This window comes from Microcaecilia unicolor, chromosome 1 (genome assembly GCF_901765095.1).
Source record: "Microcaecilia unicolor chromosome 1, aMicUni1.1, whole genome shotgun sequence".
NCBI classification, from domain to species: Eukaryota; Metazoa; Chordata; class Amphibia; order Gymnophiona; family Siphonopidae; genus Microcaecilia; species Microcaecilia unicolor.
Genome location: NC_044031.1, coordinates 254,398,316 through 254,418,184, shown reverse-complemented (window position 1 = coordinate 254,418,184; position 19,869 = coordinate 254,398,316). Strand labels below are relative to the sequence as shown.

The 19,869-nt window shown below is 43.2% G+C and overlaps 1 protein-coding gene across 1 annotated transcript in view; it reads left to right on the top strand.

Moving 5' to 3' along the window:
- Window positions 1-19,869, top strand: part of NGLY1 (N-glycanase 1) — an 80,580-nt gene that overhangs the window by 41,323 nt on the left and 19,388 nt on the right. Inside the window, exon 9 of the mRNA XM_030205704.1 lies at window positions 4,950-5,114. Coding sequence (XP_030061564.1) covers window positions 4,950-5,114 — 165 coding nt within the window. The remainder of the gene's footprint in view (window positions 1-4,949; window positions 5,115-19,869) is intronic.

The following is a 19,869-nucleotide window of genomic DNA, read 5'->3' as shown; positions in this document are numbered from 1 at the left end:
ATATCTTAAATGATTTGGTTAGAACTTCAACTAAGAATATGGTGCTTTTGGTGTCAGCTCATCGTGGTTTGTGGCTTAGAAATTGGTGTGATGTTTTACTCTGAAAAGCATCTCAGCAATTTACCCTTCAAGGGGAGGAGGGGGATTTCTTGTTTGGAGCTGAGTTGGAGAAGTTTGTCAAGAGTCTCTTGGAGAGTAAAGTGCCTAGATTACCAGAAGATGGTTCTAGGTCCTCAGCTAGGGGTTTAGCAGAGGTTGTTTCAGAGGTTTTAGGAGATTTAGTTCTCATAGAGTGAGTAGTACTCAGTGTTCTCATGTCCTTTTTAGAGATCAGTCCTTTTGAGGTGGTTGTAGAAGTGGATAAGACTTTACTGGAGCCTCCATAGGTGCCTCCAAAAGGTCTCAGTGAAGGTTTGTGAACCTGTCCTCCAGTGTTAGCAGTAGGGGGGCATCTCAAGCTGTTTTACTTGAGGTAGGCCCAGATCAGATGCATGGGTGGTAGAAGTTATTCATGATGGTTATATAATGGAGTTTGCTTTCCCTTTTTCGGAGGCCTCTCTTATATGGAGATTCCAATCTAGACAGAAGGTGGTTGTTATCAGGTAGACCCTTCTAATACTGATTCAGCTAAAAGCAGTGATTCCATTACTGCTAAAGGAAAGGGCAGTGGTTGCTATTCAGTTTACTTTATAGTAACAAGGAAAGAAGGAATTTTTGGCCAATCCTAGATCTTAAATTGGTCAACAGCTTTCTCAGGGTTCCAAGTTTTCAAATGGTAACCTTAAGGTCAGTAATCGTAGCTGTACAGCAAGGGGATTTTTTAACCTCTCTAGATCTTATGGAGGCTTACCTGCATATTCCTATCAGAGAGACATATCAACAATTTCTCAGGTTCGCAATACTAAGATAGCATTTCCAGTTTTGCTGTCCTCTGTTTTGTCTGGCAACAGCGCCCAGAAAATTCATGAAGGTTGTGGTGGTTGTCACAGCAGCTTTATGCAAAGAGGGAATTTTACTTCATTCCTATCTGGAAGACTGGCTTGTAAGAGCTCAATCTTACAAGGAAAGCAATTAATCTATGGCCCAAGTAGTACAGTCGCTGCAGGATTTAGGATGGGTGGTCAACTTGTTCAAGAACAATTTGACTCTGACTCAGGAGTACTTGGGAGCCAAGTTTGATACCCAGCAAGGCAAAGTATTCCCACAAGAATAGTGGTAAAACTGCATCCAACCTGTTACTGAATCTTACTGTACCTTACAAGAGGACCTTATGAGACTGGGCATCTAAATGACAAATGACGTTTAATGTGAGCAAGTTCAAAGTGATGCATGTGGGAAAGAGGAACCTGAATTATAGCTAAGTCATGCAAGGTTCCACATTAAGAGTCACTGACTCTGGAATTTGTTGCCAGAGAATGTGCAAAACTTGAGATGCAGGATTGTTGCTGCAATTGCTTCTGAGTCATCAGATAGATCAGAAAATCATTGATCAATTGCATTTATGAGGGCAGTCAGAAGAGGCTTGCAAGTTATTGTTGTTGATGCTTTCTTCTTGCCTGTGAGTGTCTGACAGAGCCTGGTAATGGATTGCAGCAAGTAGGCCATGAACATCTTTTTTTCTGATTGCAGGGTGCTCAAAGATTGAGCAACAGGTTTCATTACAGAAATATAATCAACCAAGACAGTCAACTCACCTGCAGTCAGTCTTGGAACTTGCAGTTTAGTGCAAACTGCATCAAAAATACCTTCACCTTGCTGATGGACCAAGATATCCGAGATATTTTTCTGTAGACCAGTTTTTGCTGTTTTATTTGGTTTGTTGAGGAATCATATTTTACTTCCAATTAATAAATTCAAAACAAAATATTTTTCTATCTTTGTTGTCTGAACATTTTCCCCATTCGCTTTGGCCCCAGTGTCTCTTTCCTAACCCTCTTTCCAGGATCTCCTGTCCATTATCCTCCCCCATGATCACCATCTGACTTTAGTGTCCCTATCCCTTACATCTAACTCTGACATTGATACTTATGTTTTATCTTTTTTTTTGCTCCATTTCTCTTAGCTTCCTTTTTTATATTCCTATAACTAGATTTTATTTGTCTCCCCTTTCCAGTCCTTATTCTCCCTCCGCTTCCTATGCTTACCTCTGTAGTCTTCCCATTTTGACCTGTGTCTCTCATTCCTTTCTTCAACCTCCTATTCCCATCTTTCAGCCATTTTATATTCCCCCGTTTTCATCTTCTCGCTAGCCTCTTCAACTGCAGTTCCATCCTTGTCACTCATTCCCTCTACACTTCTGGATCCTTTCTTATATCTTACAACTTTACCCAGTTTCTCATCCCCCACCCCCCCCATTTTCATCCTCCCCACTTCCTTCAAAAACCTTTCCCCTTCCTTTTGCTCTTACCATCTCCACAGCTTTCTTCCTCTTGTTCTCTTACATTCCTAGCATCTATTCTCTACCTCTTTCCCTATACCCCCCTTCCTCTGCACATGGCTCTTCTCCTATATTAATCTACCCTACCTGTCCTCCTCCCTGCCCCCAGCATCCACTCTTCTGCTCCTCCATGTTCATCTTCCACTACATATGCCCCTGCTTCACTGGGCCCCTAGTTACTGTTCTACTCTACCTTTTTATATCCCCTGCATCAGCCTCCTTCGTTCACTGCCACTTACCTGCATCTGACCTATTCTCTCAGTTGCAGGTGCTGTGTCAGCTCCTAGCCCCCATCACCCAGGCCCATCATCAGGCTGTTCTCCCAAAATCACTTCCCTTTTCTGAACTCAACCTCCTGCTGCACCACCTATCAATCCCACCCTTCTCCCATTCCCACTAGCTGCCTGTTAGCCCCCTCTCTCTTCTGCAGTCTTCTTTTCTCTCTGGCCTCTCAGTCCCCAATCCAACATCTCCCCCCATGGTCCAGCTTCTACCCGTCTCTGTCCTGTCTGCAAATGGTTAAGACATTCCCTCCCTTGGTACAGACCTACCACCATATTTCATTCTAACTGCCCACACAATACCAGCAAAGTGAGCAAGCCTCTTCATAACATGTAGTCTGGTTGTGCTGATCTCAGTAATGCTGGATTAGCTCAACTGATCCATGAATCTTGGAAATAGCAGCAGTGTATCTGCACTTAGTTTAAATATTTGCTCTAGCCAAGAGCTTCATTGCTCCATCTGAATGACAACATATACTGTTTTTCCTCTTTCTTTATCACATTATCCCTAAACTGATAAATAATTAGTCCAGTGATGCTACTGTGTAATCAGCAGAGGGGGGAAAAAGTATTTTATCAATGAGTCAATTCACACCAAAACTCTGAGTCAGACCACCAAGTTCTATTATGTCCCCAGCCTCTCTTTTCCCCGGTCCAAGCTCCTCTCAAACCTTTGATTCTCAAGAAGCCACAAACGTCGGTGGTGAAAAGCAGCATAGCTGCCCGCGGAGCCTTGCTCCCAACGCTCTGCCAGTCCTAGTTCCGCCCCCCTCTGATATATACTTCCCGCTGTAGAGGAGGCAGGACTGGGACCGGCAGAACCTTGCAAAGCGCATGAGCACAAAGCAGACTACTGTGCTGCTTTTCACCGCTGACATTTGGGGGGGGGGGGGTGGAATAGAGGGGAGGTGGGGAAGAGGGGCTGGGGGAGATAATAGAGCATGGCGGTCTGATGCAGAGATGCCTGATGGGAGGGGGCAGAGAGGAGTGGACAGAGAGATATTGCACCAGGAGAGGGAGGAGGAAGGGAGAGACCTTTATACCCATATCCTGCAGCTTTTGGGTGGGCCTGCCGCCTGAGCCTAAAGTGAATGGGCTCTTTCCCACCCATGGCTTCGCTGGAGGGGCGAAAGCTGAACAGTGCTGCTGCTATGACATGAAGGCCAGGGAGAGAGTGAAGAGGCGCAGACTGAAAGGAAATCCAGATATAAGGAACAAGGTTGAAGAAAGCAACATAGCTAGTTGATTTAAGATGGGCTCAGAGTACTGAAGGAATGACTTACTGAAAACTTATTTTGTAAGCTTATTATATTTATCTCAAACCAAATAACTGGTAAAAGTGGTACAAAATGCATATTAAATTAATTACAGTAGAGTCTCAATTATCTGACTTAATCAGGACTGAAAAGTCAGATAATCCTAGACTTACTGCATCCACCCGACAGCCATACTCAAAAACTCAGAGTTCAACCATTAGTTCAACCATTTTCAAAATGGAGCCTGTATGGGCAGGAGTGAGGGGGAATGCATCTGCTCTGAGCTCACCACTGGGCCACCAGGGCTTGTAAAGGTGGACCTCAAGAGGGCTGGGGGGGAGGGTCTGAGATCAGCGAGGTGGAAGGAGGCAGGATCTGAGATCAGGGAGGCATTTCGTGTTTGGGGTGGGTGGCTGGAGGAAGAGGTACTTTTGGGTGGCAGAGTGGGCAGATAACCGAAGGTCAGTTAATCGGGACTCTTTTGTACATTGAAATAAAATATTATCATGGGCTGATTTTATTCTTGTTTAAAGAAATATCAATATGATACTACAATAAATATAGATAGATAAAACATGGTCATCGTAGGTTATTTGGAATCTGACTATGGACATTTAACTGGGATTTTACAAGTCTTTACTCAGTAAAATACTGTTTCACTACACCAACTGGCTGTTGGCTACTGTCACCAGGCTTCCCTCACTCTTTTGTTTCTTCTTGGATTTGTGAAGGGCTATCTTATCTTCTTTGCTTTCTCTGTAAAGTGGCTATTTTTCACTTTCCTTTGAATTACTTGACTGCAGTAGTGTACTATTAATATAAATACCTTACCATCCATACCCTAAAGACAAAAAATTGACAGTGCAAAGACAGCTTATCAGTAGGAATCAAAATTGAATTAAAAAAATGAGGATTTGTAGAGGAGACAAAATTAATCTGTAAGGTTTTTGTTGTTTTTTCTATCGTTTGTTACAGAGACAACAGTCTATACCAGAATCCCGAAAGAATGAACTTCAAAGCAGATTAATTGTAGAACTAGTTGAATTCATCTCCCCCAAAACACCTAAACCTGGAGAACTTGGTGGAAGGACATCTGGATCAGTAGCTTGGAGAGTAGCCCGAGGTGAACTTAATTTAGAGGTATTAAATTCATTAACCAGGGATGTTCTTTGTCAAGGATTACTGTATATATTGGTTGCCTTATTCCAATCTGGTATTGATTTCATTTATTCATTAAGATTTACTGTCCTTTTTAAAGACATTTCCCAAAGCAGTGTTCTGCAAATTAACTGAGCACAGGAAATGTAGAGTTGTGACAATGCTCAAATGTCAGCAAAGTACACAATTAGAATAACAAGATAAACTTGGAAACAGGCGTATTAAATCATAGTAAATTGATACAGTAACATTCATGTAACAAAGGCATAATACTTATGTCAACACAATACAAAGGAAAATTTCTTAATAGACAAGTGGACGAAGAACGTATAGACAAATAAGATAGGGTATAATAATGGAGTTAAGGACAGATAAAAGTGGGTGACTTAACTTCAAAATAAACTCCATGTACAAGTTTGTACAATCAATATCAGTAAAAGTGTATCCCGTAGACTTGCTGTGATATATGCAGCTGATCTCAATCAAGGTGTCTGGCCATCTTGTGAGATTCCTCGCTCAGTTAAGGGCTTATGAGAAGAGAAAGCTTTCACTTGCTTCTGGCAGTAGTGGTATCTTATGTTAGGTTAAGCTCTGCTCCAATGACTTGCTTGTGGGTGTAAAGACCTTGAAGTACTCTGGTCCATTTCTTCTAAGGGCCTTGAAAATCGGAGATAGCATTTTAAATTTGCCCTTTGGAGTACAAATAGCCAGCATGGCTTTTGCAGGAATGGTGTGATGTGTTCATAGTAGGTTCGATATTCAAACATATTTATATGTTTAGTAGCCAGCACTAAGGGGTAGATTGAAGAAAGGGCAGGGCTGCCGAGAGACAAAGCCGGGCCTGGGACAAACAGTTTTAGGCTTCCCCGCTACTGCCACACCATCAGTCACATGCAAAGCAGGGGCGTAGCCAGCAGCCTATTTTATTGGAGGGAGACTGAGGCCCACCCATTCCTTTCTGCTCTCTCCCTGACTCCCCCACCCCCATTAAAAACGTTTATCTTTGCTGATGGGGATGCCAAAGAGCTCCACAGCCCAAACCTCCCGTGATGTGAAGAAGTTGGCAGCATGCTTTCTAGCAGCTGACGTCGACACTCCTCGCAAATGCTCAGTTCATGCATGCGAACAAGTATTTTATAGCAGCAAAGTTGGGACAATGAAGCCATTATAGAATGCTAGCGTAAGTCAGTACTTGAGAGTTTATGGAATAGTGCCTAAGTGCATTTGCATGCAGAACTGCAAATTGGCATTAGTTATTGCCTCTTAAGGGTCATTATTGGCAGTTAAAGCCAATTAGCATCCACTAAGCATATAAGTTAGGAGCTATTCTATAACTTACGTGGTTAGTTTTATGCGCTAGTTGCAAAATTGTGTACCCAAGTTTATGGAATTAGGGGTAAAGGCCGACCAAAACCAAATCCGCAGCTCGGTTTCAGCAGGAACTGGAACCAAAACTGGAACTGTGGCCCTGCTGCTGCCACTGCAGCAGGCAAGCCTCCCCCCACCACCCTGACAAAAAACAAATTCCCCACCCTCCTGGGCTGGCCACCACTCCGCCCTCCTCTCTGCATCCCCCCCCCCTCCCCCCCAGTGGTAGACCCTTCCTAGGCCTACCTTGTAAAGGACCTGGTGGTCTAATGGAGTCTTTGGTGCAGGAACAAACCGAATTGCTCCTGTCCACAGGAGTTCGTGGCTGCCATTTTGAAATTGGGAATGGCCTGAGCAGCAACTCCTGCTCACGCCATTCCCAATTCCAAAATGGCAGCCATGACCTCCTGCGGCAGTCTTAGCCGCCACTTTTTTAGAGCAGCAGAAGGGGGCAGGGGAAACTTGGGATCCTCCTGCCCTGAAAACACCTCTACACCACCAGGGCCTTTACAAGGTAGGCCCGAGAGGTGAGGGAGGAGGAGTGGTGGGTGGCCCATGGGGAGGGAGTGATGTGCTTTCTGTCAAGGGGGTGGGGGAAGCTGGCTTGTGGTAGTGGAGGGAAGGGCTACAGTTTCAGTTGAAAATGCACAGGCATTTTTTGGGGAAACCTGAACCCGAATTATGGGTCATTTTTTATGCCGAAATTGAAATTGTCAGCCTCTAATTGAAGGGTAACACCCTAATTTTATATATGGTGCTTAAGTAGAGAGGTGTGGTAGCCGTGTTAGTCCACTCTTAAAGATTATCAATAGAAATCAAACAAAATAAAACATGGAAAAGAAAATAAGATACCTTTTTTATTGGACATAATACATTTCTTGATTAGCTTTTGAAGGTTGCCCTTCTTCGTCAGATCGGAAATAAGCAAATGTGTTAGTTGATAGTATATATAAGTGAAGCATCAAAGCATTTCAATGACAGTCTAGCTTAAAATTATGCGTGCAAATTTGAGCATGCACCCAGTTTGCCTGCGCAATTTAATTGAAAAACAAGCCAATTGGCGCTAATAATCAATTCCATTATGTAGCTTCCCCCTATTCCAGAACATGTGGGATTGTTTGTTTATTTTAGTTATTGGGATTTATTAAACACCTTTATGAAGAGATTCACCCAAAGCGGTGTAGTGCAGTTACAGTTTAACATAAAACTTTACAATTTTGTTAACAGCATAACAAGTTAAAATTATTTTATTTATTTATTTGTTACATTTGTATCCAACATTTTCCCACCTATTTGTAGGCTCAATGTGGCTTACTTACATAGTACCGGAGAGTCCTTTGCAGGCTCCGGTGTGAACAAATACAGGGTGATGTTGTGGTAAGATCAAGTTCATGTGGCATAGCCACATTAGGGAATCGGAGAACGGAAGAGTTGTGTTATGTCCATTACGTGCTTTAGTTTGGTTGTGTTGCAGAGATTAGGCATTTCAGTTGGATCGGTAGGGTATGCCTTTTGGTTGGTTTTTAGTGATTTCCGGAAGTTTGGGTGGTCGTATGTCGTTTTCAAGGCTTTTGGTAGTGTGTTCCACAGTTTTGTGCTTATGTAGGAAAAAATTACCAGATATAAATACAATAAATGAGGTAAACTTGAAAACAGCAAAGTAAAACCCAATTAAAAGGACTAATACTAATAAAACATCTAATAAGCACACATTAGAACATTAAAATAACATAGATATGATGCTAATGCTTTTCTACAATACATCGTATCATTTTACACATGTTCTATATAATACCATCCACAACTTAGTTTAACAGTAAAAGTTACTACTACATATTTGCCAAACAATTAAAAATTAAGCTGTGATAAAGTTCCTTATTAATCGCCTACCAATTTCCACCTAATTCAACAACAAAAGAAAAAGCAATAACATTACTCCAAAACTGTAATTCATGACCATAAAATGATGTTTTTCAACCCATTTACTGAATGTACAATAAGCAAAACAACATGTAAAACAAATCTTTTGCTTTCACCCCAATGTAGCAAAATGTAGTCATGGGAGAAGTGTTTCATGCAAGTCACCCATTTAGGCTGCAGTTTAGTTCATACTGTCGCTGCTTGGTATACACATTCATTTAGGGCACGCCAGCTCATCAACTTCAGCTCTGACCTAAACCAATCAAAGAAAGACTCAGATTATGAAACACTGTGCAAGAGGTCAAAATCCCCAAACAGAACTGCTGCTCTCAATTAGAGTCAGTCAAAGAATGTATGTATTGTTTGTCTTGGTGATTTCAAGATGTGATGAAGACTCCAGTTCATTGTCTTGCTGCACCTAGCGTTTCAATGCAGAGTAGAAAAAAGGACTATTTTTAGTATGTGTTTTTCAACATGCTGTCCTTTAGCTATCTGACTTATTGTTAGGGGAGATTGTAGGAGATCTGAAATTCCCCCTTGTACACGTTAGTAGAAGAAAAATTAAGCACATAAAGCTCTCCTCTTTTGACCATCCTCAAGGATCCATTCTTTAATATTTTCTAGCCTTTTCTGGATTTAAAGGAACTTAAGCAAAATGCTGTCTAGGAGTAATGTCTTCAAATGGGTTAATTTTGTGCATACTATAACAGAAATGAACCTCACTCATGCCAGGATATACTAAGATTAATCTCAGTCTCAGTATTACTGCTAAATGTTCGCCTCAACACCTGCATTGCTACAAAGAGAACTTCCTTCTGGGGATCATAAAGTATAATATGCACAAACAAAATATCAAACTGTGCTTGGAAATTCCTTTTAAATCAGGCCATGGTATCCAATATGACTGGAATACTTGTAAAATGAGTTATCTTGTTGGGCAGACTGGATGGACCGTACAGGTCTTTATCTGCCATCATTTATTATGTTACTATCCAGCTTATTTTCGAAAGAGAAAAACGCCTATAGTGCAACCTAAATCGGGAGATAGACGTTTGTCTCGCAAAGGCGTCCAACTCGGTATAATCGAAAGCCGATTTTGGGCGTTTCCAACTGCACTCCGTCGCGGAAATGAATAAAGTGACGGGGGCGTGTCGGAGGCGTGGTGGAGGCGGAACTGGGGCGTGGTTATCAGCTGAGGAGAGATGGGCGTCTTTAGCTGATAATCGGGGAAAAAAAGGCGTTTTTACCGCGATTTTGGGTCACTTTTTTTTACCCTTTTTTTTTCACAAACAAGTCCCAAAAAAGTGCTCCAACTGCCCAGATGACCACTGGAGGGAATCGGGGATGACCTCCCCGGACTCCCCCAGTGGTCACTAACCCCCTCCCACCAAAAAAACCCCACTTTAAAAACTTTTTTTCCAGCCTGTATGCCAGCCTCAAATGCCGTACCCACCTCCATGACAGCAGAATGTGTTTGATCCTGTCACAGCCTTTCCCTGGGTCAGATGTGACTCTCGGGTGCACTACAGGGTCACATCAGCATTGCATTGTGGTGAGTGTAGTGTATTGGGCTCCGTGATTTTATTAGCTTGTGTTACAGTCTCACGATGTTGGTAGTTGGTAGGCTCTTCTCCCATGGTGCTTTTCCCCCTGCCTACTGGGTCAGAGTGTTTCCTGTTGTAGTCCATGCGGTAGTGGCCATTTTTGTAAGCCAGTTTTAGTTCCCTTTCCTGTGTTAGCCACGTTAGACAACTTAGTTCTTCCCTTGAATGTGGCTGAAAGAGGGCATTGTACAGCATTCTGCCAGCTCTGACCTGCTAATCTCAGTACCAGGGAGACCCGTTGCCAGTGGTGGGGCACAACCTCTGATCTGCAGTTAACTGTGAGTATTCCAATAAAGGATGTTTTCGGAGAGATTAGTCTTCAGGTGTCAACTGGTGTGCCAATGTTATACAGCAGTAACAAGTCCTAGAGGCCTGCGTGTATGCAGGTCCCTGGAGCACTTTTAGTGGGTACTGCAGTGCACTTCAGCCAGGTGGCCCCAGGCCCATCCCCCCCCCCAACCTGTAACACTTGTGTTGGTAAATGGGAGGCCTCCAAAACCCACTGTACCCACATGTATGTGCCCCCTTCACCCCTAAGAGCTATGGTAGTGTTGTACATTTGTGAGTAGTGGGTTTTGGGGGAGGGGGTTGGGTGCTCAGCACCCGTGGTAAGGGAGCTATGCATGTGGGAGCTTTTTCTGAAGTCCACCGCACTGACCTAGGGTGCCCAGTTGGTGTCCTGGCATATCAGGGGGGCGAGTGTACTACCAATCCTGGCCCCTCCCACGACCAAATGGCTCGGATTAGGACGTTTTTGAGCTGGGCATTTTTAGTTTCCATTATCGCTAAAAAAAACAAACGCCCAGCTGAAAAACATCCATTTTTTCGAAAATACGGTTCGGCTCGCCCCTTCACGGACCCGTTCTCGGAGATAAACGCCCATAGAGATAGGCGTTTCCGTTCGATTATGCCCCTCCAAGTATGTTTTTCGGACACCTTTTCTTGGTCTCTGATTGCATTTGTTACTTCAGGATCTTCTCTTGTCTCCTTAAAATGTATTAAATTCCACCTCAACAAAAATAAAAACACACATAAAAGAGGACAACACAAAAATAAAAATCTGCAGTGTTCCCTGCACCCGTTCAACCGATAGTTTCGTCAGAAGCCCACTGAAAGAATAGAGTTTTTAGTCCTTTCTTTAAATTTCTGTAGCAATGCTTTCAACTGAAGATCCAAAGGAAGAGTATTCCACAAAGAAGAGGCCAGAACTGCAAAAGCTGAGCACAAAGTCGAACTGTTGAGGGAGGTGGTATACTAAGCAAGGCAGCCTGAGATAGGCACAAATTATGTGATGGAACATAGGGAAGATGACAGTTTGCCAACTAAAGGGTCTGTTCTGGGTGTAAGGCCCAATCAGTTCAAGATTCTGCTTTCATCCTAAAATGATATGCAACAGGAAGCTAGTGCTGGGCTGCTAGAAACAGGGACACTGTTGACTTGAGAGAGTGCCCTCGCTCATATGTCTGGTTTTGATCTACTTGCAATTCTGAAGTTAACTCTCTGTGGAGCCCTTGTACTAAGCTGTGTTAAGCACTAACATATGTTTAATACAGGAAAAATGGCCTAATGCAGGTCGCACTAAAGCATTCTGTGTTAGTTTTGTCATTTGCGCACACTAAGCGCATAGTATTTATTTATTTAATTTTTTGGAGGAGGCATGTCAGGAGCGGAGAATGGATTGGAAACATTATTCAGCTAGCATGCTGGATATTACTGGCGCATTAACTGATTAGCACACTATAACGTGGGAGACCTTACCATCACCTGTGTTCATTTTTTTAAAATGTGCTAATGCAAATAGGAAAATGCCTATATCACGGCCGTGCTAGAAATGGACTTAGCCTGGAGGAAAGTCTCGTGTCAAGGTGCACTGTACCCGCACAGCTTAGTAAAAGGGACCTGAAGTGGTTAACTGGATTAGGAACTGGTTGACAGACAGAAGCCAGAGGGTGGTGGTAAATGGAATTCGCTCGGAGGAGGGAAAGGTGAGTAGTGGAGTGCCTCAGGGATCGGTGCTGGGGCCGATTCTGTTCAGTATATTTGTGAGTGACATTGCCAAAGGGTTAGAAAGTAAAGTTTGCCTTTTTGCGGACGATACTAAGATTTGTAACAGAGTGGACACCAGGGAGGGAGTGGAAAACGTGAAAAAAGATCTGCGGAAGCTAGAAGAATGGTCTAAGGTTTGGCAATTAAAATTCAATGCAAAGAAATGCAAAGTGATGCACTTAGGGAGTAGACATCCAAGGGAGACGTATGTGTTAGGCGGGGAGAGTCTGATAGGTACGGACGGGGAGAGGGATCTTGGGGTGATAGTATCTGAGGATCTGAAGGCGATGAAACAGTTGTGACAAGGCGGTAGCCGTAGCGAGAAGGTTGCTAGGCTGTATAGAGAGAGGTGTGACCAGCAGAAGAAAAGAGGTTTTAATGCCCCTGTATAAGTCATTGGTGAGGCCCCACCTGGAGTACTGTGTTCAGTTTTGGAGGCCATATCTTGCTAAGGATGTAAAAAGAATTGAAGCGGTGCAAAGAAAAGCTACGAGAATGGTATGGGATTTGCGTTACAAGACGTATGAGGAGAGACTTGCTGACCTGAACATGTATGCCCTGGAGGAAAGGAGAAACAGGGGTGATATGATACAGATGTTCAAATATTTGAAAGGTATTAATCCGCAAACGAACCTTTTCCGTAGATGGGAAGGCGGTAGAACTAGAGGACATGAAATGAGATTGGGGGGGGGGAAGACTCAAGAAAAATGTCAGGAAGTATTTTTTCACGGAGAGAGTGGTGGATGCCCTCCTGCGGGAGGTGATGGAGATGAAAACGGTAACGGAATTCAAACGTGTGGGATAAACATAAAAGAATCCTGTTCAGAAAGAATGGATCCTCAGAAGCTTAGCCGAGATTGGGAGGCGGGGCTGGGGTTTGGGGAGGCGGGGCTAGTGCTGGGCAAGACTTCTACGGTCTGTGCCCTGAAAATGGCAGATACAAATCAAGGTAAGGTATACACAAGAAGTAGCACATATGAGTTTATCTTGTTGGGCAGACTGGATGGACCGTGCAGGTCTTTTTTTGCCGTCATCTACTATGTTACTATCCAGCTTATAATCGAACGAGAATAACGCCCAAGTTCCGACCTAAATCGGGAGATGGGCGTTCTTCTCACAAAAACAAATAAAGCGGTATAATCGAAAGCCGAACTTTGGACGCTTTCAACTGCACTCCGTCGCGGATGCGGACAAAGTTGACGGGGGCGTATCGAAGGCGTGTCGAAGGCGGAACTGGGGCGTGGTTATCGGGCGAACAGAGATGGGCGCCCTTCGCCGATAATGGAACAGTTTTGAGCTAGAATTTAGGACACTTTTCCTGGACCCTGTTTTTTGACGAATAAGGCCCCCAAAAGTGCCCTAAATGACCAGATGACCCCCAGAGGGAGTCGGGGATGACCTCCCCTGACTCCCCCAGTGGTCACTAACCCCCTCCCACCACAACAAATGATGTTTCACAACTTTTTACTTTCACCCTCAAATGTCATACCCTCCTCCCAAGCAGCAGTATGCAGGTCCCTGGAGCAGTTGTTAGGGGGTGCAGTGGACGTCAGGCAGGTGGACCCAGGCCCATCCCCCCCCTACCTGTTACAATTGTGCTGCTTAATGCTACTAGTCGTCCAACCCCCCCAAACCCACTGTACCCACATGTAGGTGCCCCCCTTCACCTCTTAGGGCTATAGTAATGATGTAGACTTGTGGGCAGTGGGTTTTGAGGGGGATTTGGGGGGCTCAACACCCAAGGGAAGGGTGCTATGCACCTGGGAGCTCTTTTACCTTTTATTTGGTTTTTGTAAAAGTGCCCCCTAGGGTGCCCGGTTGGTGTCCTGGCATGTGAGGGGGACCAGTGCACTATGAATCCTGGCCCCTCCCACAAACAAATGCCTTGGATTTATTCGTTTTTGAGCTGGGCGATTTCATATTCCATTATCGCTGAAAAGCAAAAACGCCCAGCTCACACCTTGACGAATAAAACATGGGCGTCTTTTTCTTTTAAAAAATACGATCCGCCCCGCCCCTTCACGGACCCGTTCTCGGAGATAAACGCCCATGGAGATAGGCGTTTCTGTTCCATTATGCCCCTCTATATTTCCTGCTATATTGGTAGTTTCGCTAGTTGTTTTTTCTTGATTGCTGGTCTAATTCTGTAAATATTTTTTTCTCGTTTTGCAAATTCCATTAGTTCTTTCCCTCCATGTACTGATTGACACTCATTCATTCCTTTCATTTATTGGAATGCCTGTCCAGGTTAAAGGATGAAGACAGACTCTGGCCATTTATTATACCCTATACGCCAACTCGGACTCTTCGATCATTAACAGATAACAGATTGGTAATTCCGCCACCATATAAAGCTAGATGGGAATGTACTCGAAAATCTGCATTTTTTTTTCTGGCTCCAACACTTTGGAACTGCCTTCCTAAAGAACTTAGGCTTGAGGATTCTTACATTCATTTTTGTAAAATTCTTAAAACACATTTTTTTCAAGAATCTTTTGGAAACACTGCTTAGAATCAAACTGGAAAAAAAAGGGGGGGGATTAATGCCCCTTGCTGGTTTTGATATATATGAATGTTTTTGTTAATTGTATATTTTTAGTTTTGATGGTTTGCTGTGCTTTTCTATCACATATGGATTTTCGATTTGTGTATTTTAATTGTTTTAATGTTATATTTGATTGTAAACCGTTCTGATTTAGTCTGTAATAAGAAACGGTCTAGTAAATAAATAAACGATTTCCGTTTGTATTTCAGGACATTTTGAATATTTGGTGCTGCTGATGCTCTTAAGTGTTCTTGAAGGCCTATGATATTAGTTCTAGATGTATAATCTATTTCTATAAAGCTCACTCATTCCTTGACTCTTGGAATGTATAAATTCAGTATACACCAATTCTTATAGATTGCTTCATGAGCACGTAGGAGTTTTCTTGTTCTTACATCCAATTTTTTCATGATCTTTGAGGCCAGCCCACATTTCCAAAGCTGTACGATAGTACTGCGACTGCAAGCTGATTAATAGTTTCTGTACTGTTAAAGCATTTTCCTGTTTCAGTCTTTGTAGTATTCTTTACCGATCCTTTCTCGCAATTTGTGCGGTACTGTTGTTGTTGTTGCTTCTTCTTCTACATATTTATATATACTTTTTTGCTCAAGTTCTTTTATACTACAGTCTTCTGTCAGAGAGATTGTTTTCAGTTTGTCTTAGTTTTCCATTATGGAAGGTTGTCTTTGCATAAAAGCTGCAGGTGTCATTTTTATTATGTGATAAGAGGATATAAATTCAAGGTCTTCATCTTTTAGTGTAGCATGTATCAGTTTCAGATTTTGAATTTTTCTCATGTTTTTATCCTTCCTCAGCAATACCCCTGCATGTAATGATTTTATATTCTCTTAATTTTTTTCCAGCGAGGAATTATTTTCTTTTCTTCTGGCCTTTTATCCACGTTGGTTGCAGTCTCCCAGTAATAATTCTCACTGTATCTAATTTATTTCTATGATATCAATAGGTAGTTCCTTTATACAGGTTATAGCCATATTCATCTTATGTATCATTCCTTCAGATGTGGAGCCCATTTTAGAAAGGATGCTGAAATCAGAAATTAGACATCCAAGTCAGGATGTTTGAAGTTCCACTAGTATTTTAGAACAGGATCTGACGATGTAGGGCCTGCCCTGAAATACATGAAGAAATGGAAGTTCATACACTGGTTACATGCGGCATGGACATCCATTTCAGAAAAATAGACATCTAAAATATCAATGAGGCAAAACAGGTACATGGGGCAATCAGCAGGTGGAGACAGAGAACTGGAAACTGAGCTATTTTGTATCTCCAGCAGGTAGATGGACACACTTCTCAGCCTCTTGTTCTGAGCGATTTGCTCCTGGTTCATTTGGTCAACTGGGTTCCAGTTGAGCTTTGGGGGTGGCTTGAGTCTGCAGAGTCATATCTGGAGGTCTTCAGATCCCTGTGTCTGGTGCCCCACAAAATTTATTTTTTTCCCTCCCTTCACCTCTCCCTTGTTTCCTGTGGAGCTCTCTCTTTCCAGCACAACAACCAAAAAAAAAAAAAAGAAAGGAGACGGAAAGAGGTTTATTAGAGAGGATGGGACAGAGTATCACTCCTGATCCTTTCTTCTCTGGGGTAAGACTTGTGGAGACTTTGAGCTTGGGTGCAGCAGCTGGCAGTGGTAAGTCTAACTAAAGTTTGATTCAGAACTGCTTTGAGGACTTCAAGTTCTACTTTATGCAGGGAAGGAACCTGACTTGCCGCTTGGGACTGCGCTGTGCTGCACTTGTGCCAGTTAGTGTGAATGGCGACTCCTGCAGAGGCAGTTAAGCGGTTTTCCTGCTGTGGGACCCGCTGGCCAGCGTTGGGGCATTGTCGTGGAATTCCATGGAATGTGAGGGAAACGATCTGCAGCAGCACATCTTTGGATTTGGCACAGCATCTGAATATTCCGGGGACTTCAGGTTCTCTTTAATGGAAGAAAGCATGGGAAAGGATGCCATTTTGTCGGGACCGACTAGCAGTGATAAGCCTGGTGTGATCAGGCGCAGAACACAGCCACTATTTTACAACTCAGGGCCTAACAGAACATTCAGCAGAATTGGGATATTTGTTGTCTCTGGAGTTAATATTTCTCACACACCAGGCCTATTTACTGAAGCAGGGACATAGTTGCTTCAGTTTCTTGCCTCTCTGGATCCTAAGTAACCTTGTTTAGCCTCATGTGCCCCCTCCTGGAGGACTATGCTTCTGCTTCCTTATCTGATGTGGCCTCGGTCTGTTCCATGGAGCCATCATTGAAGTAGCTGTTAGAGGTGGGAGATCTCCCTCCTGAGGAGGGGGATGACCCGAAAGTACTGAGGTCCTTTCATAAGAAGAAGCGCAGTACTTGGGAGCCCTTTTGGACTAGTTTAACACCGCTGGCCAGAAGCTGTTTACTCAATGCCTGATTAAATCTGTAATTGCACTTCTCACAGAGCTATAATTAATGGTGGGTAGGTTTGGTTGGGAGTTAGGTTGGGTGGGTTTATAAGTTTCTTCTTGAGTGAAAATTTTCGGTTCTGAGGTGGATGATGTTACTTATGAATATGTGTATGTATTTACATTGTAGTTGCTGAGTCCTTGAATGTGGAGATGATCTTTCTCAGCAGGCACTCCATAGACCCGGGAGAATGGGAACTATCCAGCCAGTGTTTTCAGCTGATAGTAGACCAATGGGGTTCTCTGCTTCTGGACTTGATGGTGATAAAAAGGGAATGCCAAAGTGCCCAAGTTCTTCAACCGTTGGAAAGAACCAGTCTCGATGGGGATTGATCCCCTACTGCAGCCCTGGTCAGAGACACACTGCTATGTGTCTTCCCTCCTTGGCCCATGGTAGGTCGCATGTTGAAAAGGATTAGATTGCACTGGGGTTGAATATTTCTCATAGCTCCAGATTGGCCATGGTATGCAGACCTGATTCAACTGCTGGATGGAAATCCTTTCCATCTTCCACAGGTACACAGTCTACTGAATCAAGGCCCGGTGCTCATTGAGGATCCATGCCCCTTTGGTCTTACAGCTTGGCCATTGAAAGGGCTTGGTTGAGACAAAAAGGTTATTTTGGTTCAGTCATTGCTACCTTTGTTCAGGCTCAGAAAAACTCTACGTCCATGGTGTATGCAAGGGTTTTCTGAGTAAGGATTTTCTCTCTTCTCTGCTCAGATCGCGCAGATCTTCAGAAAGGATTGGCGTTGTGTTCTCTGAAAGTTCAGGTTGTGGCTTTGGCTTTGGCTTGTTTCAGGGGGCTGACTACAAAAGATATCTCTTGCAGCTCGCCTTGCTATCGTTCGATTCTTGTGAGGAGCATCCACTTGTGGTCTCCCTTTTGTACGCCTTGTCCAGAGTGGAACCTTAATTTAGTCCTTTGGGCTCTTCAGATGCATCCTTTTGAGCCACTCCAGAAGGCCTCCTTAAAAGACCTTATTCTAAAAACAGCATTCTTGGTGGCTGTTATGTCGGCACATAGGATTTCGGAGCTTCAGGCGCTCTTGTTGGGATCCCTTTCTCTGCTTTTCGGAGGTGGGGGTCTCCCTGTACACAGTTCCTTCCTTTCTTCCAAAAGTGGTATCAGCACTTCATCTCAACCAGAGAGGATAAAGAGACTCAGTATTCTTCCTTGAAGCTTCTCAGTGTACATAGAGTCCTCATTAGATAGCTGGAAGTCACAAATGAGTTTTGCAAATCAGACAGACTGTTTGTGCTTTTTGGTAAGCAGAGGCTTGGCCTCATGGCTTCCAAGCTCACAATTGCTAGATGGAGACTATTGCATCAACTTATTTGCTTGCAGGGAAGCAGGCTCCTTAGGCGTTATGGGCTCATTCTACAAGGCGTACAGCAACATCCTGGGCTGAGACTACCTTACTGTCTCTGGCAGATATTTGCAAGGCATCGACACTGCATAGTTTTGCCAAGTACTACAGGGTGGACGTTGTGGCGCGCTCGGAAGCCAGTTTTGGGGCTTCAGTCATCACAGTGCTAGGATTCCATCCACTCTAAGGATTGCTTTTAAACATTCCACAGGTTCTGGAATAGTGGGAAGCTACGTAATGGAAGGAGAAAATAGGTCTTACGTGATCATTTTCTTTCCATAGTCCTTCCCTACTATTCCAGAGGCCCGAAGTTTCTGAGATGTTTAATCAGTGCAAAGTAATAGGTCAAATAACAACTTTCTCCTTCCATGGTGCTTCCTGCATATCTTTTGTTCTCTACAAGTTGTCCAGAGATGAGAGAGGTCCACACATATTTGCTCGTTTGATTAGTGTTAGCTTAGCGAGTTGTCAATGTTGTGCTTATTAATCACAGTTTTCTCTAAAACAAGAGTTCAATGTGATGTACAATTGGGAATAACCCTAAATGTACACATTACCCAATCTTAATACAACAAATAGTTAAAAACAAATATTATCATTACTAGCATTCGAAAAAATATGTTTTTAATAATTTGTGAAATTTGAAAATAATTTCGCTCGACTCTAATGGTTAATGGAAGAGAGTTCCGTAGTGGTATGTTTGTTTAAGGTTATATTTATTCTGAGTTTATCCTTACTGCTTGTCTATATAAATACTGAGGAGCTGGGCTGGATGCCAAGAGAGAGATATCTCAGCTCAGTTTTCAATTCTCTATCTCCACCTGCTGGTTGATGGAAACAGCTATCCCACAGGTTCTGTAATAGTGGGAAGGACTAACGGAAAGAAAATTATCAGGTAAGACCTAATTTCTCCTTATCAGTGCTAATTGGCATTAATTTAAATTTACACATGCATCATTAGGCGCTAGGATCCACGTGTAAACTTTACACATGGAGCTGCAAAGGGGGTGCAGCCATGGGTGAATCAGTTGTGCAATGTTACAGAACTAGGGAGATCAGCACCTAGTTGACGCACAAGAATTTACACCAAGTTTCAGTTGATATAAATCCTTGTATCCAAAATTGGGTGTGGATCCCAGCGCCAAAAGCTATTCTGTAAACAGCGCCCAACACTGAGCACCATTTATAGAATATCGCTAAGTTCTAATTTTTATTGGCTCCACATACAGAATTTAGTCCTAAATCAATAAGTCCCTTATCTGTGGATTTTCAGTGGCACTATCCAGATAATGCTGGTGCTCTAACCACTATGGTACTATTTGCATAGTGTTGGGACAAAACAACTAGGTCTGTGTAAAATGGCTATATTCAGCCACTGTCCATAGAGCTAAACAGTTTAATTTAGGCCTGTAAAAAGCAGTCCTAAATTAAACCGC